Raw genomic sequence first — 23,484 nt, forward strand, 5'->3', positions numbered from 1 at the left:
CACAGTCACAATTTGGGCCAAGTCGGAAATAGTATACGACTCTTTTCCTATCTCTACGGTAACCCGGTGCTTCGATTAGGCCCCCTTCCGGGGTACACGAGAAGAACTGGAAATGAGTTCCGGAAACTTTGGTTCCCTTTCAAGTTGTTCCCTGGGAGTGAAGGGGCTCCTATGACAAAAGAATATGTAATTTGCTAGAAATGGCCTGCGTCATTCCGAAAGGATAACCGGTAAAATAGCCTGTATTCTTTTTTAAGCTTGATGCTGTTACAAACAAAAAGATGTTCAACATGGGAATGGGGAGTGGGGACAGGAGGGCTTAAATTTGTAAAGTGAGAATTAGCATGTATGATCATGTCACTCTTAACAATCTGAAATTTTAGTGTAACTGTATAGGATACTAACGGGGAATTCTGGGAACTGAAGTCCACATTTTTTAAATTGTTGAGGGTGAGAAACACTGAGGTATGCCTTTCTTTCTGCCCTTTTTTGGTGATCTGTGATTAGATTCCATGCTAAGGTCATTCTAAATCTGAAGCAATTTACTTTATGGAGGGAATTTCATGGGGATGATGGTCAGAAATTATTGTACAAAAAGATTTGAAGGTTTCTGGATTAAAAAAATGCTTAACTTTTTATGAAATGCATTTAATTATATTATAAAATATCACATGATTAATAGCACTAATTTCCTTCTGTTTATTACAGTTCCAGACATATGCATTCTAACACTTTTATTATATACAGTGGGACAAAAAAGTATTTAGTCAGCCACCAATTGGGCAAATTCTCCCACTTAAAAAGATGAGAGAAGACTGTAATTTTCATCATAGGTATTCCTCAACTATGAGAGACAAAATGGGGGGGAAAGAATCCAGGAAATCACATTGTAGGATTTCTAATGAATTAATTCGTACATTCCTCGGTAAAATAAGTATTTGGTCACCTACAAACAAGCAAGATTTCTGGCTCTCACAGACTTGTAACTTCTTCTTTAAGAGGCTCCTCTGTCCTCCACTCGTTACCTGTATGAATGGCACCTGGTTGAACTTGTTATCAGTATAAAAGACACCAGTCCACAACCTCAGTCACACTCCAAACTCCTCTATGGCCAAGACCAAAGAGCTGTCGAAGGACACCAGAAACAAAATTGTAGACCTGCACCATGCTGGGAAGACTGAATTTGCAATAGGCAAGCAGCTTGGTGTGAAGAAATCAACTGTGGGAGCAATTATTAGAAAATGGAAGACATACAAGACCACTGATAATAATCTCCCTCGTTCTGGGGCTCCACGCAAGATCTCACCCCGTGGGGTCAAAATGATCACAAGAACGGTGATCCGTTCCCAGAACCACAAGGGGGGACCTAGTGAATGACCTGCAGAGAGCTGGGACCAAAGTAACAAAGGCTACCATCAGTAACACACTATGCCGCCAGGGACTCAAATCCTACAGTGCCAGACGTGTCCCCCTGCTTAAGCCAGTACATGTCCGGGCCCGTCTGAAGTTTGCTAGAGAGCATTTGGATGATCCAGAACAGGATTGGGAGAATGTCATATGGTCAGATGAAACCAAAGTAGAACTTTTTGGTAAAAACTCTACTTGTCGTGTTTGGAGGAGAAAGAATGCTGAGTTGCATCCAAAGAACACCATACCTACTGTGAAGCATGGGGGTGGAAACATCATGCTTTGGGGCTGTTTTTTTGCAAAGGGACCAGGACGACTGATCCGTGTAAAGGAAAGAATGAATGGGGCCATGTATCGTGAGATTTTGAGTGAAAACCTCCTTCCATCAGCAAGGGCATTGAAGATGAAACGTGGCTGGGTCTTTCAGCATGACAATGATCCCAAACACACCGCCCAGGCAACGAAGGAGTGGCTTCGTAAGAAGCATTTCAAGGTCCTGGAATGGCCTAGCCAGTCTCCAGATCTCAACCCCATAGAAAACCTTTGGAGGGAGTTGAAAGTCCGTGTTGCCCAGCGACAGCCCCAAAACATCACTGCTCTAGAGGAGATCTGCATGGAGGAATGGGCGAAAATACCAGCAACAGTGTGTACAAACCTTGTGAAGACTTACAGAAAACGTTTGACCTCTGTCATTGCCAACAAAGGGTATATAACAAAGTATTGAGATGAACTTTTGTTATTGACCAAATATTTATTTTCCACCATAATTTGCAAATAAATTCGTTAGAAATCCTACAATGTGATTTCTTGGATTCTTTCCCCCCATTTTGTCTCTCATAGTTGAGGTATACCTATGATGAAAATTACAGGCCTCTCTCATCTTTTTAAGTGGGAGAACTTGCACAATTGGTGGCTGACTAAATACTTTTTTGTCCCACTGTACTTCTAGCAATGTCAGAAGAAATATTAATTTAGCCTTTAAATTGATTTGATATAAATGGCTTGACTTGTAAATACACTTTCAGTAACCATTTGGTTCACAAACCAGTTCAGTTTAAAAATCCTAAAAAGACTGAAGATTAACATTGAAAACTCAATGCTATAATTATTCTCTTGAACAAATTTTATTTTCTAGCAATATAACATCATTCTGCGATTATCTGTAACTACTGTACTACTACTGTTACTATCTGTAACTGACCCTAACTACTGCTTTCTCCCCTTGCTAATCTCCAGAGTCCTGGGAAGACACCCATGATTAAAAACAAAGCTAAGAATCAATATTCTATTAAGAGAGCAGCAGTTTTTTTTTACCTCAGGTCAGGGCATATCAAATATGATGGAGAGCTATGATCCTCTTTGATAGGACCGATTGCTGGATTTAAGAAACAAACTTTAAAACAGCTTTGGAAATGGGCAGGAAGTAGCAGAGTTCAAAATTATTGTCTTCATAAAGCTGCTCCTAATGTAGCCAGGAGGAAATATATGACCTGATACCATAAATATTGATTTCTCAATGAAATTAAACACATTTGAAACAATTTTAACTTGAGAATAGTGCAGGAGAAAGACTAAATGCCTGAATCTCAATAACCCTTTGCTCACTTAACTTTGCATAGCCATGGCTATTTTTAGTTTTCTGTCTGAAAGACATCTAATGTATGCTGTTATATGTTTTTTTAACAAATAAAAAAGTAGAATTTGTCTTACTGACCAGACATCACCTATGTTAAAAGTACAAAGAGGGGAATTCAGATTAGATAGTGAGGATTGGTACCTTTTGTCTGTTTGCATATAAAGGATCTTTAATCATGTGCAGGTTGAAATAGATAACAATATTCTTTGTATTTCCCAGAACTGAGTAGGTTAATCAAAAATCTTGGGTGATTTTTTTTTAAACCGTAGAATCCTAATCTTCCAGTAATATATACTTTTAAATTATAAACCAACCAGGTTTTCTTCTGAAGCAAGATACAAAAGTAATTTACATGATTAAGAGTGTATCCTTTTGGCTTGCAAGTGTCAACCATGCTGTTGTCTGTGAATCCCAGCCTGTAGAACTGGTAGATTTATCATCAATTAGAAAAGTTCTAGTTTCTGTGCATTGTTATATTAGAAAATGGTATTACACATGACTTCACTCACTCACTGTTCTTGTACAGTAGCAAGTTCATGGCCCCTTGGCTAGTTGGAAGATAACTAGGAATGAGATGTCAAGCAAACATGCACTTGAAATTAATGTCAGCCTGGATTGCCCATGTGAAGACTTATGGAGCTAATTATCTTAAGGATACAGAAGCTGTTTTGTAATAAGTCATATCATTGCATTTTCTGTTTTCATTGATAATAGCTTTAGGGTTTTCAGGCAATAAGAAAACTGCTACATCAAGATTCTTTTGACAGGAATGCCATGGACTGGGCCTTCTGCATATGAGGCATGGGCTTTCGTTAATTCCCAATTATTCCTTTAAGGCATGGTATGTCCTACCATTCCCATTAATATTACACCAGGTGTATCCAGACTTCCCTCAAAAGCTCTGACCACCATACTGGAACTACAATTTCTCACTAAGTTACGTCAGGAATCATGGGAAAACCACAGTATAGCCAATAAAAAAGAACATTTTCCTAAACACCCCCCCAAAACTAGTGTCATTTGGTTTGCATCATATTATTTCTTGTTGAACTTTGACGAGCTCAATATAATTGTGGCCCAGCCATCAAAAGATTGCCCATCTCAGTGATTACACAAATATATATAGCTATATAGCACTTATATACCATTCCATATAACAGCACTCTCTGAGTGGTTTACAACGCTCTGGGTCTTCCATTTTACTGACTGCAGACAAAATTAGCAGCTGATTCAGGTATCAATATAAATATAGGATAGGATGGTTATCTATTATTTTTGCATGTCTGGCATATCAGTTTTTTTAATTGTCCACATTACTTTCATTCTCATTGAAATACTGTGAGGTAGATAATTCATATTTCCAATGAAGCGAACTAAAGTCAGACGTTAGGGTACTTGTAATTGAAATGAAACATGATCCTGCATTCTCTTAATTATTTCCTGCTGAAGCCTTATTTTAATTCTCTGAGGCATCAGGTGTTGAGACACTTTGGGGATTTTGTGAACAGCAGCAGCTGATACTTCTTCACTGTCTTTTTTCATGTGCCATGGAAAAGTTCAATCTGTAAGAAGAGAGATCAACAAGTTCAACAAGATTCTGTTACATCCAAATAATCCATTAGGGGGCAGTGTATTCTCATTAGTCTAACCAAGTTGTAGGTGAGATTACCATTAGTTATACAGGTAAAAACTGTATAAATTTATACAGTTCATTTAATGACTCTTCAAAATTACAGTGGCACTGAAAAAAGGGACTTATGGCCATTTTTCACATAATCGTTGAAGCATCCCTATGGTCACATGATCAAAGTTGGGCTACTTGGCAACTGATTCATATTACAATGGTTGAAGTATCCCAGCATAAGGTGATCATCTTTTGCGATCTTCCGACAAGCAAAGTCAATGAGGAAGCCAAATTCATACAGTTGCTTAGTTAACAACTGTAATGATTCACTTAACAACTGTAGCAAAAAAGGTCATAAAATAGGGTAAACTCAATAACTGTCTCACTTAGCAACAGGAACTTTGAGTTCAATTGTGCTCATAAGTCATTCTGTTGGGGAGTGTTTTTCCCCAAAATAGAACACTACCTTCAACAGTGAGATTTTCCTCAGCAGAGGAATTTGATTTTTCTCTTCCACACTGGGCAACTAGCCTGATAGTTAGCAACCCTTTCCACCCCTCCAAGTGATCTACTTCAGACATGTCAAACACAAGGCCTGGGGGCTGGATACGGCCCACAAAGTGGTTTCATGTGGCCCATGAAGCCATCCTGGAAACAGTGAGGGAACGGCCCCCATTGCCTTGGCCCTGGCCCAGAGACCCTCCTTCTGCCAGAGACCCTCAGATCTGTCCCACTCCTGCCCAGGCCCCCATAGGCACCCTTGATGCGAACGATGTAGAGCTGGCCACGCCCACCCAGTAGGCCATACGCACTCTAGCCATGCCCACCCAGTAGGCCACGCCCACCCAGGCCACACCCACCCAGCCCCTCGAGGGCAACCGCAATGCTGATGCGGCCCTCAATGAAATTGAGTTTGACACCCCTGATCTACTTGGTCTTTACCAAAAGAACTTGTGGAAGAAATAAAGAGGACTAAGGATCAAGAAGACGTGAGGTGCCATTGCACCTAATGATTGTTCCCTTCAGGAACTTCAGTAATCTAGCTTAATTGGTCACATTCTTCTAGTGGAACTCAGATTGTCCAGTGTTACTAGACAATCTAGTTAATCAAGAGGGCACGCCATCTACATCCACACAGCGGTTGCTGTGTTCCTTTTCACCACTACCTACATCCATCTTTGTTTTGCAAAGGCAAACAGATAAACCCCAATGCAGATGCATTCAACTAAAAAAATGAGACACTTTTCTTAAACCTGTATTTCAGGCTCTACTGAACATAAAGCCAAGAATGTGAATTTTGATAGTATAGAAATAAATAACATCAATTGAATGTACAGTTAAAGCACTGTGGTTTTTTTTTTGAAAAAAAGTATAATTGCTTTTTTAAAATGGTAACACTTTCTGGAGATGAAGAGCAGATAGAAGTAAAACTACTCTAAATCACTACTATGCACATCTAGAAATTTCAGAGCCACTCAGTTCTTCAGTGGGAATCCTATGACAGAGAAATGTTTATTCATGTTTCAAGGAATACCATGGCAGTATTAAGATAGATTCAATTGTTTTAGATTGCAATTATGTAGCACCCCAACCTTCAGATTATTTTTTCCCCATTCTTCTCTTGCAAGAGCTGTGAAAAAAGACTACTTCAGATGGGGAATTCTAACTTATCTGTGTTCACAATGAGGCAGTGGGAAGATCCATAGTGGCTCTTTACCACTATCAGAATTCATAGAATTAATTCTGGTATAAAGAGCCCTCCAAAAAGCTATGTAGGAGGTGGCCCAAAAGAAGATGTAAATCATGTAGATCTATAGCTATTGTGACACACCTTTCCTAAGAAGGCCGATAATAAGAAAAGATAAAGGATGCAAATAAATATATTGACTTCAAGTGAAGATATTGGAACAACATAGCCTAGCCCACAGGTCTGCAACCCGCGGCTCCGGAGTCACATGCGGCTCTTTCAGACGTCTCCTGTGGCTCCCAGTTCTCTGCCATGTGCAATCCAAAAAAAAAGTGGGACTAAAAAAGTTCAACCAATCAATTCAAATATGCAGGGTAGGTGCATATCTTGCCTTGGCTCCACTCTTCAGTCAAACCCTTTTCTGCACATGCGCGCATATACGCACATGCGCACACATTTTTTGCGGCTCCCAGTTTTTCCTTTTGTGAGGGAACCGGTTCCGAGTGGCTCTTTCACTGTTTTAGGTTGCTGACCCCTGGCCTAGCCAAACAAAAGAAAAAAAGTTCCTGTTATTTTTTCCTATCTGTTTTGTTGGTCTGAGTATGATAGAGCTTTGGAATAAGATGGTTCCTTCAGCTTTGGATTTCACCACCCTTACCAATAAGGAAGCTTCCAGAGGACTGTATTTATTGAACTCAACATATTTTGCATCTCTTCAGAGGGCAGTGAAAACAAACCTCTGGGCTTCTACTTCTCTTGCAAAAGATTCTGTTGCATGGTAGCCTCATCAAATCTAGAGAGGCCTTGGAGCATTCTTCATTTTTTTGCCCTCTAGATGGAAATATGAAAAGGCACTAAGTATCCCCATCCCTATGAAGATGTTCAGTAATTTGCCAATTCTTCTGTAGTTCATTCCCCACAAGTTCATTCATGGCAAAATATGCACATAGATGATATTAACTCATAACTCTACTACACAAATAGTAGTAGAGTCATAAAGTTTGCATGTAGTACATGCAAACATGTACATTGAGAGATCTACATTGATAAATGCTATCTTGTACTCAGAATAATGCTCATCTATCCATTAAGTATACATATCCTTAAGAATTTCTGAATTTTCCTGTCTACTTACCTTTTTTCAGAATAGGAGGAACTTGTTTTCCTTTTGCTATGTCACTCTGGGCCAAGATATCTACTATCCAAGACAAGGCACTGGTACAATACTCCATCTAATGGGAGTAAATACAAGAAACACGTTTGGAAAGTAGTGTTTGTGAAGGTTTATGGGAGTAGTTGTCATATTATGCCACATTGTGATTTCCTTGTTGTTGGCTTAGCATACCAGTGTGGCTTTTTTAAAAATACAGAATTGTTAAAATAAATGTGATTTTCTTAGCTGTATTAATCTATTTAATAAAAATACCATTTTAGTCTTAGAAGAGAAATCTGTGGTTGGTGAACTGCAACACCCAACAGCTCTGGTTGGTATGGGTGCTGGAAAGGAAAAGTCAACATGTTGAAGGCCAAAGGTTCCCCATCCTTGAATTTTCTAGAATAGAATAGAGTAGAGTAGAGTAGAGTAGAGTAGAGTAGAGTTGGAAGGGACCTTGGAGGTCTTCTAGTCCAACCCCCTGTTCAAGTAAGAGAACCTATACCATTTCAGACAAATGACTGTCTAGCCTCTTCTTAAAAACCTCCAGTGATGGAACGCTCACAATTTCTGAAGGCAAGCTGTATCACTGGTTAATTGTCCTTACTGTTAGGAAATTTGTCCTTAATTCCAGGTTGCTTCTCTCTTTGTTTAGTTTCCAACCCTTGTTTGTTGTTCTGCCCTCTGGTGCTTTGTGGCAGCCCCTCAAATACTGGAACACTGCTATCATATCACCCCTATTTCTTCTTTTCTTTAGACTAGCCAAACCCAAGTCCTGCAGCCATTCTTCATATGTTTTAGTCTCCAGGCCTTTGATCTTTTTAGCTGCTCTTCTCTGAACTTTTTCCAAACTCTCAACATCTTTTTTTGTGATATGGTGACCAAAATTAGTTGCAGTATTCCAGGTTTTATAAAGCGGTACTAATACTGCGCATGATCTTGATTCTATGCCTCTGTTTATACAACCCAGGATTGTATTAGCTTTTTTGGCTGTGCCTGCACACTGCTGGCTCATAGTCAAGTGATCGTCCAATAGGTCCCTGCCACAGTTGCTGTTTTTGAGCCAGGTCTCGCCTAATCTGTACTTACACCTTTGATTTTTTTTTGCTTAAATGTAAAACTTTTATCCACATTAAAATTCATTTTGTTGGATAGGGCCCATTGTTCAAGTTTGTCAAAATCTTTTTGGATCTTGAGCTTGTCTTCTGGGTGTTGGCTATTCCTGCCAGTTTAGTATCATCTGCATATTTGATGAGTTCCCCTTCTATTCTGTCATCTAAGTCATTTATGAAGATATTAAAGAGGACTGGGCCTAAGGTCTTGTGGTATCCCACTACTTACTTCTCTCCATGTGGATGTGGTACCATTGATGACTACTCACTGGTGGTGATGTTGTCTATCCCACCTTTTTCTAGCTTACTAAGCATTAACATTAAGAAAACCAAGATCATGGCATCCAGCCCTCTCAATTCCTGGCAAATAGATGGGGAAGAAATGGAGGTAGTGACAGATTTTATTTTCCTGGGCTCCAAGATCACTGCAGATGGGGACTGTAGCCAAGAAATTAAAAGACGCTTGCTCCTTGGGAGGAAAGCCATGGCAAATCTAGACAGCACACTAAAAAGCAGAGACATCACCCTGTCAACAAAAGTGTGTATAGTCAAGGCTATGGTCTTCCCAGTTGCAATGTATGGCAGTGAAAGCTGGACCATAAGAAAGGCTGAGCACCAAAGAATTGAAGCCTTTGAACTATGGTGCTGGAGAAGACTCCTGCAAGTCCCTTGGACTGCAAGGCGATCAAACCGGTCAATCCTGGAGGAGATCAACCCTGACTGCTCTTTAGAAGGCCAGATCCTGAAGCTAAAACTCAAATATTTTGGCCACCTAATGAGAAGGAAGGACTTACTGGAGAAGAGCCTAATGCTGGGAAGGGCAATAGAAGAAGGGGACGACAGAGAATGAGGTGGCTGGACAGAGTCACTGAAGCAGTAGGCGTGAGCTTAAATGGACTCCAGAAGATGGTAGAGGACAGGAAGGCCTGGAGGAACATTGTCCATAGGGTCATGATGGGTCGGACACGACTTCGCAGCTAACAACAACAAGCAGCATGTTATGGTCTACTTTGTCAAATGCCTTACTGAAACCTAAGTATACTGTGTCCACAGCATTGGTCTGTAGTTTCCTGGGTTGTTCCCCCCCCCTTTCTTGAATATGGGAACCACATCAGCCCTTTTCCAATCCTTAGGTACTTCCCCAGTGCTCCAGGATTTTTGAAAGATATGGTGCAATGGTTCTGAGATAACATCTGCTAGCTCCTTCAGAACTCTGAGATGTAATCTATCGGGTCCTGGTGATTTATATTCGTCAAGGTCAGATAGGTTTTTCTCTTACCATTTTCTTGCTTATTTTAATTTTTGTTTCTAGTTTGTCTTTTGCAGTAGTTTTTTTTTTGTATGTTGAGCTATAATTTATTTTTGTGTAAAAACTGAAGCAAAAAATTAGTTAAGCAGCTCTGCTTTTTCCCTGCTGCCTGTTACCTCCTTGCCATCTTCTCTGTTTAGTGGACCTACAGTTTCCTTGACTTTTTTCTTGTTTTTAATACATTGAAATAAAGTTTTTTTTATTGTCCCTTATTTCTATTGCAAGACTTTGTTCATTCCGAGCTTTTGTTTTCTATCTTTGCATGTTTTGGCTGTCTGCTGATAATCAGCCTTAGTTATGTGTCCTCAGTTTGTCAGAGAGATCTTTGTGCAGCCATGCTGGTTTCTTCTTGAATTTCTTGTTTTTCTTTTTCAGTAGTATTGTGCTGGTGTGGGCTTTTATGATCATATTTTTCAGAATTTCCCATGCTTCTTGAGTTGTTTTCCCCTTTAGGATTTTATTCCATGGAATCTTTCCTGGCTTCTTTCTGAGTTTGTTAAAATCAGCTCTTTTGAAGTTTAAGACACTAGTTGGATTATTTTCTATTTCTTGTGTTTGCATTATATTGAATTTCAGTATGACACGGTCACTTTCATCCAAGGTTCCAGCAACTTCAACTCCCTCTATCACTTCTTCTCTATTAGTAAGAATTAGGTCGAGTATAAGTTTACTTCTAGTTCCCTCCTCCACCTTTTGGATGACAAAGTTGTCGGCTAGGTTGGTTAAGAATCTATTTGATCTCCCACTCGGTGTAGAGTTTGTCTCACAGTTGATATCTGGATAGTTGAAGTCTCCCATTATTATGCTTCCTACATACCGTATTTTCCGGCGTATAAGACGACCCCCCCCAACTTTTGAGATGATTTTCAAGATTTTTCGTCTTATACGCCGGAAAATCAGCGAGCCCGGGAAGGCACGCCCTCCCCTCTCACTGTGGAGGAAGCAGGGCAGGCTGGCGTCTGGCGGGAGCCGGCAGGGCAGTCCTGCGCATGCGCGCGCTCCCCGCCAATGCTGCTTCAAGAGGGAAGAGCGTAAGGCGCCTGCCATGGCTCCCCGAGGACTCCTTAGGAGCCAGGGAGCACGTGCGTGCACAGGACTGCCCTGCCGGCTCCCGCCAGACGCCAGCCTGCCCTGCTTCCTCCACAGTGAGAGGGGGCGGCGTGCCTTCCCGGGCTCGCTGACTTGCAGCCAAGCCGGAGCCGAAAGGGGCTTTTCCTTCCACCCACCCTTTGGAATAGACGCAAGAGCTCCCGGGGTCTGGCGTTTGCAAGGGGGAGGGGAAGGGGCTGAGAGGCTCTTGGGGGTGGGAAGGGAGAGTCACGTTGGAGGGGGGACTGGACTAAGGAGGCTTGAAGTTGCTTTGCAAGAACGGGGGCGCTTGATTGATTTATGTACTATTTTCCGGCGTATAAGACGACTGGGCGTATAAGACGACCCCCCAACTTTTGAGATGATTTTCATGGGTTAAAAAGTCATCTTATACACAGGAAAATACGGTAGGTTTGTTAACTGGTTGGCAAAGAGTTCATCTATTTCTTCTGGCTGATTGGGTGTCCTGTAATGTACACCTATGGCTATGTCATCTTTTTTTCCTTTTATATTGACCCATTTCTGGAGGGATTTTATCTTTGATCACACACATTTCTGTAGATAAGTAGTGCTGTCTTACATATAGTGCAACTCTCCCTCCTTTTTTTGTAGATCTGTTTCTTTTGAACAATTTGTATCCACCCATGAGTACATTCCAGTCATGGGTTTCTTCCCACCAGATTTCTGTAATGCCAACTATGTCATACCTGCACTCATGTACTATTGCTTCTAGTTCACTCTGTCTGTTCCCCAAGCTTTGACCATATATAAGCGTTTAAGACTTTTATGCTTGTCCGTGGGTATGTTTCCTGCATCTCCTGATTGTTGTTTGAGTTTTTCTTTTTTCTCATCACTCCTTACCACATTGTTTGATTTGTTTTCTTGGGATTTATGATTGGTTTTGTGTTCTAGAGATTCTAAAGATTGGTCACCCTTCCCCTTCCATTTTAGTTTAAAGCCCTATTGATGAGTTGGGCCAGCCTTTTTCTGAATACATTTTTCCCTGTTTTCGTGAGGTGCAGCCCATCCCTTGCCAAGAATCTTTCACGTAGGAAATGCAGTCCATGGTCCAGGAAACCAAAGTTTTCTTGGTGACACCACCCTTTTAACCAGTGGTTTATTTCTAGAATTCTTCCCCCCCCCACCCTCAATGTGTGTTGGCTTTTCATTGGGAGTTCTTATGAGAACACCACTTGTGCTCCTAGCTCCTTAACTTTATTGCCTAGTTGCTTATAGTCTCTCAATACTGTACTCTGGTTCTTTGTTGTGTCATTTGTCTCAATGTGAAGGAAGAGGAAAGGGTACTAATCTGTGGGCCTAATTATTGGTTAGGTTCTCAGCCACATCTTTGATTTTTGCTCCAGGGAGACAACATACCTCCCTAAATTCTATGGCAGGCCTTTTTCATCTCCTGCTGCTACTTTTCACCTTAGCTGCTAATGCAAAGCGTTTGTCCTATCACAGTGATGGCGAACCTTTTAGAGACCGAGTGCCCAGGCAGCTCAGCAGTGCCATGGTTGCCATGCCCTCCATCCGTACCCCGCAGCATCATCTGTGCACGACAGGGCACGAGGGCGGAGTCTTGTGCCCACTGCCCGGCTGCCGTGCTCTGTGCGGGCTGCACCTGGGGGCAACTGTCCTCTGGGGGACTGCTGGTGAGGAGGGGACTGTGGGGGGAGGCGGGGCTGGAGCAATGGTGTGCGTGCCCACAGAGAGCGCTCTGCGTGCTGCCTCTGGCATGGGTGCCATAGGTTCGCCACCACTGTCCTATAAGTTCCCAAAAGATTCCATTTTCCTCCCATTTCCCATTTCAAAGGATTCTTTACTGTTCCCATACCTGCATCTCAAGGGTCTTCAGACGTCGCTCTGATTCTTTGATCTCAGAAAGCTGCTTTAAAACCTGATCGACTCTGCAGAGTTAGAGGTGTGAGGCAGTTAGGGAAAAAAAGAGGAAATATTCAGCCTTTTTCTTCCTCTATAGGGGAACTAAACAATCTTTTATCCTCTCTGATAGTCCCCTATATTTGATTCCAAAGCTCTCATTTTCCCCACATAAGGATGCTAGAAGTGTTTCAATAAACTTTGGAAAACCTGTTCTAATTCCATCTAGACAAAAATATTGCATTTTAGGAATTTGTAGACAGGCTTTTTTTAAAGTATTTCTTTCTCCTGGAAGGAGGGGTGAACACTTTCCAAAGCATATCTCAGTATTGAGTATAGAAATTGGTTTATGCATGCATTAATGTCAACAGTTCATACTTAGAGCCATGGAAGTGAACAGGACAAACTAGTAATAACTAATATAAATCCCATGGCTTATAGTGGGCCTTCCTAAATATGGGAATTTCCATACCGTATCAGTAACACAGACAAGGTGAAGAAAGTGTTCTTACTTAACAGGAGAAAGCACCACCCAAAAAGTCTGCAAGGCTACAGCCCCCATTCCTCTGCAGGCGCACGCACGCGCACACACACAAACACCCCGCAACTCTGCGATGACTCTGAATGCAGCTTAAGGCAGAGGTGCCCAACTTTTTTGGCACCAGGGACCGGTTTCATGAAAGACAAATTTTTTTAAAAAAAATCCCATTTATATCCCGCCCTTCTCCGAAGACTCAGGGCGGCTTACAATTTTAAGCACAAACCAATGGACCTATGGGGCGGGGAGGAGGTTTCAGGATTATTCATTATATTTATTGCAAATTTTCTAAATAAAAAATATTTAGAAAATATTTCTATTATTATTACATTGTATATTTCTATCATATACAATATATAATATTTCTATTATTATTACTTTGTATTAGATTAGACCGGTGATTTTCTGCTTCTGAGAAAGTGGGAAGGAAAGAGGCAATCCTAAACTCACGACTTCCAGGAAAACAAGCCAAAGACCCTTACACGTTGAGGATGTGCTGCAAAAAAAGGGGGGGGCAGGGAGGGAGGCCACTGCGCAAGCTGAGCAGCCTTGGAAAAGGTGCAGATGAGACAGGGATTCTCTTGAGGGCGACACAGGGCTTAAGGAGAAATGTAGCTTCTCCCCTCCCTCCTCCCCCATTGCAAGCCGGGTAGAAGCGTGCATGGCTTGCAAACTTGAGAGCTGCACAAAGAAAGGAGTGTGAAAACACACACACAAACCACAAAAAGCAGGCAGGAATTTGCCAAAACATGAGGCACCTGGAGCACCATCAAAACAAAAGCAAAAAACCACAGCGGTCTTAGGAAAGGTGCAAATGAGAGAGAGAGAGAGAGAGAGAGAGAGAGAGAGAGAGAGAGAGAGAGAGAGAGAGAGAGAGAGAGATGCCCTTCAAGACGCAGTGCTTAAAGTGAAAGGTAGCTTCTCCTTGCCCCTATTTGCATCCTGAGAAAGCACCCTCACAAACACATACCTTGGGGGTGGCGCCCCCCCCAACGAAGTTTTGGGGAAGCCCCGGTTGCAAGCTGGGCTGGTGCGCGCCTGCCTTGCAAACTTGGCGCGAAAGGAGCACGAGCTCAGCTGGGTGCCGAGAGGGAGAAAAGTGAGGAAGAGGAGGAGGAGGAAGAAAAGGTAGCAGGAGGGAGAGGAAACAGGAGGAGGAGGAGGAGGAAGGACGCTGAGCTCAGAAGTTTAAAGCCAGTTGCAAGCGGCAGCTACTGGAGAACCTTTGCACTGAGCAAGCAGGCTTCTGCCCTACCACTCTCTGGCCCCTGCCCAGACCCCTGCAGACTCGCTGCATGCCTCCAGCTGTGTGAACTGGTTCCTAACTGGCCGCAGACTGGTACCCGTCCGGAGACCGGTGGTTGGGGACCCCTGGCCTAAGGCCCCTCCCAGAAAAGTTGGGCTGCATTTTACCACTAATATTAATTTTAGGAATGGTTGATTACTAAATAGGGAAGATTTTCCAGATGTGGTACCATTAGAAACTTGTTCTCATTTCCCAAGCAATATCTTTGGAAGAAGCTACCCAAAATATCTGAAAGAAATCAGGTTTAGGAAATCTGTCTATAATGTGATTTTCTTCTGCACCAGCTAAAGATGGGTATGAAATGTGATCTCAAATTTCAGGGCAAACTGATTTGATCTGAACATTCTGGTCAACATAGTACGATTCTAAATGCACTTATTTTTTGGATTTTGCATTTTTTTGCATTGGATGAAATATTTGTGATTCAATACATTTTAAAATTCACATTTTGAAATTAAATGATTAAATTGCACTTTTAAGAAAATGTTAAAATATCTATTTTAATGCAATTTTCACGCATTTTTTGAAAAATTCAGTATGAAAAAAAACATAATTAACAGAAAACTGATTCAAATTGGACTTAAACTGATCAGTCCTTCCCTAATCTCAACTTATGTCTTCTTCTTTTCTCTTTATTGTCTTCTGTTCCCCAGTCTTACTTTTGGGAAGTTCTCCGGAGTCGCTCAGTGTCGGTGTCACGTTTCTGTCGTGCCTGGGTTACTAAGTAATTTTCTTTCTGTACCGATTCCCACGTCAGTAGTCGCCTGTTTTGGATCTCGGAGAGTTCTAGCACTATCCAAAATAGATTAATTTTTGGTTCATAAACTAATAATGATTCAGGAGTCAGTATTGTAAACAGCTACCTGCATGTCTATCCATTACTGGTGAAAAAAAGTGATTCCTCACCATTTGATGTGAAATACAAGTCACTGCCCTAATGTGTCAAGAGATCAGATAGTTATAAATTGGAAGTAGTTCTGAAATTCTTGAAACCATATCTCTCTCATTCCAGTAAACCTTATTAATGGTTCTCACAGAGGGAGAATCTTGCTTGGAAGAAGTGGAAAACTTGGGAAACAGCCAAAAGTTGGATAACACATTAGGTGCAGAATGAAGGAGATAATGATTGATAATGACATAGAGTTAGAATTAATCCTTTTTGACATTCACAAAGAGCTGATGTAGAACAGTGATTTCAGCATTATACTTGGAATGTGGAGGCCCAGTTCCCTCAACTAGAGAATTCACTACATAATGCTGAACTAGTTACTTGCTCCTCCTCTGTAAATCTACCTTGTGGAGATTTACTTAGAAAAGGGTCATTTATGCCACCTTGAGCTTTCAGGTGAATGGCAAAATATAAAGACAACGAATGAATGAATGACCTTCAACATCCCTCCCATATCTGATGTTCCCTACATTGGTTAACATTTCAAGAGTTCCAGCATTCCTAGGCAGGTTATCTCTATCTATCCCACAACTGTCTTTAGTACTCACAGAAGTCATGTCTCTTTGCCGATTGCACCTTGCAGATATGACGCTTGAAGAAAAGATGTAGGTGACTGATCAAGATGAAGGGTGGAGCTAATGCAGGCCGGCTATGATACTCCAAGATAAGGTTGTAACGCTGTGATTTCCAGTAGATATCACTGTTGCCTTGCACTTTGGAGAATGTGTAACTATTAACAGGGGAAATAATATGTTAGTCCCACCTTTCTCCAAATTGGGGGAGTCAACTTCAAACTGAATGGGTGATCCCTCAGCCAGCACACAATCATAGGCAACATAGGATGTTTTTCTGCATTTCCTGTTCTACAGGAAAATCTCTATTCCCAACTCTTTCGCTCCTCAAATAATGTGTATTTTCACTCTTGATTCTAAACTGAATGCTGACTCTTACCTTTTCCTAATGCTCAGAAAAGGAACCTTCATTTTAGCTCTGTTTTGTTTTACAATTGTTTATTTATCAGGACTGTAACTAGCCCAAACATCTTGGAACTCAAAAAAAAAAGAACTGGGGACCATGCTATTTAATCAGCACAATTAAGGGTGGGCTCCTCCTGCCCCATCAACCATGGGCTTTATATTTGCTTAGCAGCCAATATTTTTCAACTGCACAAAGCTGAAAAACAGCTTTCCCCTGAACTTGAACCATGGAAAAATTTGTAAAAACATTGTGAATGTATTTTCACAGATATATGACACTGCCAAATGTGAAGTATGAATCATATAGTTAGTTCAACTGAGCTTATTCTTCAGTTGAAAACTAAACTTGAACTGGCTAAGATAGATACAATCTAAATTTCTTTTGAAAAGTATAATGTCGCATTGAACTAGAATTTTATTCCAGATTCTTTTTAAAAAAAATTTATTGTGGAGCTTTTTTATTTTTTATATTTTTTTTTATCCTTCCTTGCTGGAATTGGACGTATTGATACCTGAACATTGCGATCAGCAAGTTGAGGAGCAGAATATTGGCTACCAACAGGAAGATCACAAGGAGAATGAGCACCAGCCAGTTAGCATAGGTGTTGGTACAAGGGTTCGCGTCCTCCATCAAGATGGCTAAAGGGTCATAGGTGCAATTCGAGGCTATGATCTGGGCAGCTAGGGAAGAATACAAAAGAAAAAATGGGATGAAATTTATAGATTGTGGAAGAAACAGTGCATGGAAGTCTTGCATAGGATTGATTTAGCCCTAGGTCAGGGGTAGGCAACCTTGGCTCTTTTATGACTCTTGGACTTCAACTCCCAGAATTCCTGAGCTAGCTGGCTCAGGAATTCTGGGAGTTGAAGTCCAAGAGTCATAAAACAGCCAAGGTTGCCTACCCCTGACCTAGGTAGTTTAGTGTTTAATTAGATTTCTCCAGATTTGCTTTCTTTCAGTTCTTTGAGTTTACAGATTATTGGGTTTACAATTCTCATCAGTCCTTGGTCCTGGCTGTATTGGTTGGGACTGATGGGAGTTATAGCCCAGAAGTTTTGGAGTAGCTCAGGTTTTGAAAGACTGTTCTGGAATAAAAAGTAAAACCCTAAAAATTATCTACTGGATCAGATTAGCCTGCTGAATGCAGAATACCATTCCTATCAGTGGCCATCCAAAACTTTACACAAGCTATATGTGTAAAGTACCTAATAAAGACCCCTTCATAAAAGTGATATTGTCTCTCCTTATTTGCCAACTAGCATTTGATATTTTGAAATATACTGCTAAGCTTGTATAAAAATATGAAGGCCTGGTGGGAAGAAAAAAAAATAAAAACTTTAAAAATATTTCCATTTATTTCCAGGTTTTTACAGCTCTAAGCTTGCAGAGACAGTAAAGTTGTCATGGCCAATAGCTCTTATCCAACATCATTTTAAGGTAATCTAAATAATTGGTCAATGTTTTATAGTTAATGGATTTCTTATATTCATATCCTTATATGAACAACTATTTCTTTATTCCCTTTCATAAGCCTATTCTTAATTTTTGGTTATTTCCATGTTTTTTTTAATCAACACTTTCAATTGTCTTGCTTTTTATATTTTCCATTCTAGATTATCTCTGTCGTATATTTAAAAATTAGTTTAACCACTATAGGTAACCAGATATTCCATATAAGTGAGGGAGCAGAAGAAAGATGAAAAACTACCTTTTTCCTGCATTCAGCACAGCTCAGAAACCATAATAATAATAATAATAATAATAATAATAATAATAATAATAATAATAATAATAATAATAATAATAATAATAATAAGTTGGAAGGGACCTTGGAGGTCATCTAGTCCAACCCCCTGCTCAGGCAGGAAACCCTATACCATTTCAGGCAAATGGCTGTCCAGTCTCTTCTTAAAAACCTCCAGTGTTGGAGCATTCACCACCTCTGGAGGCAGGTTGTTCCACTGGTTAATTGTTCTAACTGTCAGGAAGTTTCTCCTTAGTTCTAGGTTGCTTCTCTCCTAATTAAATGAGTCTTTGTAGATAAACAAAAAATAAACTAGTTGTTTAACAATCCTCAGCTGGTAATTGCCTATTTGATGCTTTATCCATAAGCCTGCACTACATTTTCTTGGGTTTCAGCAATCCAGAGTGGATGAGAATCAGAGAAGTCAGCAAGCACCCCCAAAATACACACCATCAATTTCAGTGAGTGGGATTTGTCCAAAAATTTGCAAATAAGGTCGGTAGAAAACACGTCGGAATATCCAAGGGATTCTTCGGTCGTGGGGGAGAAGGAGACCCTCAGTCGTGACCCCATAGGCTACCAACCATACCCCAAGGAAGAAGAGAAAGAGAAATACATCCTTCATCTAGGAAGAGAAGAAGAAGAGAAAAAAGGAGAGAGACAACTCTAGGTTACTTGCAACCAGATAAAAGCAACAAGATAAAACATTAAAATAGCCATTTCCAGTCTTAGATAGTATCTCCAACTTGCAGCCCCACAAGATCGTAAACCTTTAACATTATTATGTGATTTCTTTTAGTCATAGTTACCATGTTATATTATTAATATTATTAAATTTATCTGCTGCCCTATCCTATCATGGGCTGCTCTAGGCAGATTACAATAATAAAAACACAAAGAAATAAAAAGGTTTAAAGAAAGCAAAAGTAAAATAATAATAAAAAATAAAATTTATATATTTTATATGCGGCCCAAGATGATTCCTCTTCACTCAGTGCAGCTCAGGCAAGCAAAAAGTTTGGACACGCCTGTGTTAAAACATGAAAATAATAAATATTAACATTAAAATTGGCTTAAAATTAACAAAGATGGCACGGAAGAGAGCAAGACGCACGTGGGAAGGAGGTGGGGTCTTATCTGCATGTTAATCACCTCCAGTATGCCATGCTCCAGCAGTGCCAGGTTTTCAGGCCTTTTTGGAAGGCCAAGATAGTGGGGACAGATCTTATCGGGGGGGGGGGAGAACATGATGTTCCAGAGGGTGGGAAGAACAGGCTTTTCTTCTGGATCCGGCCATCCGGAATTCCTTGACCAACAGGTCCGCAGCATGCCTCTTCTGCCAACACCGGTGAGGTGGGCCAATTAATTGCCATATTGAAAGATAGTTTGTTTTACATTAGCCCAATGGCTTTTGCATTTCTATTTCATTTGCACTCTGGCTTATATTTTTTTAGACAGCTTCTATTCATTCTTAAACAATCAAAAAATTGCCCTGCATATTCAAAAATCTTTTTTCTGTATATTATTTTATGTGCATTAAAATGCACCTTCTCACCATCCTGGCTACGATAATCATCTTGGGTCCCAACTGTTTGTTGACTGCAAAGATGTGGATGAGACGAAGGGTGAAGATCATGAAATCCAGGCACAGAATGGTGCGTCCTGATTCATATGACGAAGGAAACAGCCTGTGATAAAGACAGTGGTGTAAAGACAAAAAAGAAAGCAATTCTAAAGCGTACAAACCATTCCTTTTTATCTCCAGCAGTATTAATCTCTCTTTTGAGCTCACTCAAAAACGCCAGAATAAATGAATAGTGCTGAAATCTCTACAGTACAAAAGGGCGCTTACCTGCACACTAGTCCTATCATGAAGAGTAGCAGGGCTGTGATATCAAACTGATTCCATGTGTCCAGGAAGTACCGACGTATTCTCTGCAACAGAGGACGGGAACCAACAAAACATCCTTGGCGCACCTCTTCACAGACCAGTGTGAAGACCCAGATGTACAGGACTATCTCAGTGGCAGATGGACCTTTGGGAGGTGGAGGGTCGAAATCCAGCAGCAAGACGTAGGAGAAGAGGAAGAGGAAGAGCAAGTACATCACCACATTGCCCAGGAATGCTGTCACAGGTGCCACCCAAAATTGATGCCACCGTCGTAACCAGAGTTGTTGAACAGAAAGAGGGGAGGGAGGTTCCAAACTTCTGAGTCAAGATATGAAAAAGAAAAGAAGGGAGAAATGTTTTGAGTTCCACTGATAAATTAACTCTATTACTTGGAGTAATTAATTCATTAAATAAAGGCTTATATATTTGCATATGAATAAGTGTTTGTGAGCAACTTCAAAATGTCTCTTCTGAAAAAGGGCAATCTTAAATAAAAGTTTTAAACAAAATTTAATATCCACCAATTCCTAGGCAGTGGGGAATCCTGGAAGTTGCAGTTCATCTAAATTTCAAGGGCCACAGTTTCCACTTCTTAGTTTTAATTACTTTTTTTTTACAAAATCTGGATATTCGCAGGCAGAAAAATAAACTAGAATATCCTGAAGAGATCCAGGCTGCTCATCAGTCCCACTGCATCAACAGCCTTAATTTATGATAGACCATACTTCCATCCTCCCACAGGCCCATGTTCCCAAGATGAGGACTGTTCCCCCTACTCAGACAATATGTCTCCAATGGTACTTTTCACATCTGTATCAAGACTGTCCAGTTCAAACTGTTCCAAGGAATCCAGCCGCAGATCCTCATCCATGCTCCTGTTAAAAGATCATACTATGGATCAGAATGACCACCTGGCCACATTTTAAATGTAGATGCTAAAATTTAGCCATAAAATTTAATGTTAGAAAATAAATTTGAGAGCCTTGGTGGAGCAGTGGGCTAATGCCTCCTTAAGTAACACCAGCTGCCTGCAATTAGTGCAGGTTCGCGTCCCACCAGGCTCAAGGTTGACTCAGCCTTCCATCCTTCCGAGGTAGGTAAAATGAGGACCCAGATTGTTGGGGGCAATTAAGCTGACTTTGTAATAATGCCGCTGTGGTGTGTGTGAAAGCCCTAATAAGCAGGCATATACATAGAATGAAGGCTACTGCTAAGCTTGTAAGCCGCCCTGAGTCTTCGGAGAAGGGCGGGATATAAATGGAATTAAAATAAAATAAAAAAAAATAAAATTTACTGCTAGAAATTCCAGGGACAGGGACTTAAAATTTGAATTTATTTGTTCCACTTGTTCTGGCATTGTCCTCTAGCACAGACATGTCAAACACAAGGCCCGGGGGCCAGATCCGGCCCGTGAAGTGGTTTCATGTGGCCTGCGAAGCCATCCTGTAAACAGTGAGGGAACGGCCCCCGCTGCCTTGGCCCCGGCCCAGGCCAGCCGGAAGCCAATGTACAATTTCGTTGTGGTCATCTATGCTGAAATACATTCAGTCTTAGCTCCACAAGGCCATCTGGAAACAGTGAGGGACTGGCCCATGCCGCGTCAGCACTGCCCCCTGGGCGCACGCTGGGGAGATATCACCCTTTGTGAGGAATGAAGAAATGCACCATCGCCTGGAAGTGGTCAGCAGATGACCCTGCCTACTTTGGGCAGGCTAGGGGCTGGGCAGTGTTGCGCTTCTCTTCAGATTCATGCCACCCGGCTCAGCCTCTCGGCACTCTCAGGAAAGTGCCCCACTGCCTGCCAAAACCGGGCAGGCTGGGGGCTGGGCAGCATTGTGCAGGTAACATCGGCTCTCATGCTGCTCATGGCATCCCCTCCCCCAGAGCCCACCAAGCCGGATATGTGAAGTAGGCGAGGGCCATGTGCTGGCCACTTCCAGGCGATGGTGCATTTCTTCATTCCTCACAAAGGGTGACATTTCCCCAGCTGCATTTCTTGCCTGTTTTTCTCCCTCCCTCATCTCAAATATTTTCCTACCACTCTGTTCTAGGAAGGAAGGAAGGAAGGAAGGAAGGAAGGAAGGAAGGAAGGAAGGAAGGAAGGAAGGAGAGGGAGGGTCTGAGGGAAGTCCTGCCTTAGTCCTTCCCTGCTGCCCTTTCACCATCCCCTTGCCCCCTCCTCCTGGCCTATCCCGGGGGGGGGGGTCTCTCATCCTATTGCTAAGGAAGATTTGGATACAAAGCCAGGTCTCCTCACATGGAGAGGGAGTGGGCCTCCCTCTTGACTTTGCCCTTGTACCCATGATGAGCAACCTGGCTAAGGAGAGCAAGCACAGCAGCAGCAGCCTTGAGGAGGTGAGTGCAGCTGGGCGCCACCTTGAGGAAGTGGAGCTGGGCTTAGTGCCGTGGGTTCTTGATGGCTGGGCTGGGCATTTGACCTCCACGCCACCATCCAACACCCCCCCCAAGGCCTGAGAGGAACAGTGAGGGTCCTCCAGCGGACCATGCCTTGGCATTTGCCCCAGTCCCATCTTCTTCTGCCAGAGACCCTCAGATCTGTCCCACTCCTGCCCAGGCCCCCATTGGCACCCTTGATGTAAATGATGTAGAGCTGGACACACCCACCCGGCCCGCCAAGGGCAACTGCAATGCTGATGCGGCCCTCAATGAAATTGAGTTTGACACCCCTGCTCTAGCAGGTCAATCGCAGGTTTTGAAAGGTCTGCTCAAAAGAGAATGATTGCTTCGGAGCTAAGGAAAGTATATCCATTCATGTTCTGTTATATAAAGGAACACCCACTCCTTTGATAGTCAGGAATTGCAGTTTCTAAATAACTCCAATAACAACACTGTAGGCTACCAGCAGTGCACAAGCTCCTCCCTCTCTGCCACACTATTGTGTAAATCAAACCACGCCCAGTAGCACCCACCTGAATGTAATGAGCTCAGTAAAGATGAGAGGGGGGCAAAAAAATGTGAGAAGAAGCTTCCAGACAGAGGTACTTCGGTCCATTTCTCCCCACCAGTTTTGGGTGAGCAGGGACTTTTAGAAAAACACAAGAGAAAGATGGCACTGAAAAATAGTGAGACTAGCCATACTGTCAGTACTGTATGTAATTCAATAATTACCTTAAGAAGGTGCTTATTAATATCTGTACTAGTTAGTTTCTGCTATAGCCA

At 41.8% G+C, this 23,484-nt stretch overlaps 1 protein-coding gene and 1 long non-coding RNA gene across 2 annotated transcripts in view; one reads left to right on the top strand and one right to left on the bottom strand.

The window, feature by feature from the left end:
• The first annotated feature begins 114 nt into the window (after positions 1-114).
• LOC308679140 lies at positions 115-18,922 on the top strand. The gene is made up of 3 exons (XR_014028706.1): positions 115-230; positions 18,033-18,106; positions 18,809-18,922. It is a non-coding gene; the product is annotated as an uncharacterized lncRNA (long non-coding RNA).
• TRPM4 (transient receptor potential cation channel subfamily M member 4) overlaps positions 2,245-23,484 on the bottom strand; it is a 45,797-nt gene continuing 24,557 nt past the window's right edge. The window contains exons 11-21 of the mRNA XM_081344604.1: positions 23,235-23,347; positions 21,081-21,179; positions 20,266-20,622; positions 19,969-20,101; positions 18,864-19,038; positions 17,181-17,349; positions 16,240-16,421; positions 15,402-15,534; positions 12,855-12,927; positions 7,490-7,586; positions 2,245-4,605 (exon numbers count right to left, since the gene is read on the bottom strand). Coding sequence (XP_081200730.1) covers positions 4,601-4,605; positions 7,490-7,586; positions 12,855-12,927; positions 15,402-15,534; positions 16,240-16,421; positions 17,181-17,349; positions 18,864-19,038; positions 19,969-20,101; positions 20,266-20,622; positions 21,081-21,179; positions 23,235-23,347 — 1,536 coding nt within the window. The 3' untranslated portion in view covers positions 2,245-4,600. The remainder of the gene's footprint in view (positions 4,606-7,489; positions 7,587-12,854; positions 12,928-15,401; positions 15,535-16,239; positions 16,422-17,180; positions 17,350-18,863; positions 19,039-19,968; positions 20,102-20,265; positions 20,623-21,080; positions 21,180-23,234; positions 23,348-23,484) is intronic.

This window comes from Vipera berus, assembly GCF_964194415.1.
Source record: "Vipera berus genome assembly, chromosome: Z".
NCBI lineage: Eukaryota > Metazoa > Chordata > Lepidosauria > Squamata > Viperidae > Vipera > Vipera berus.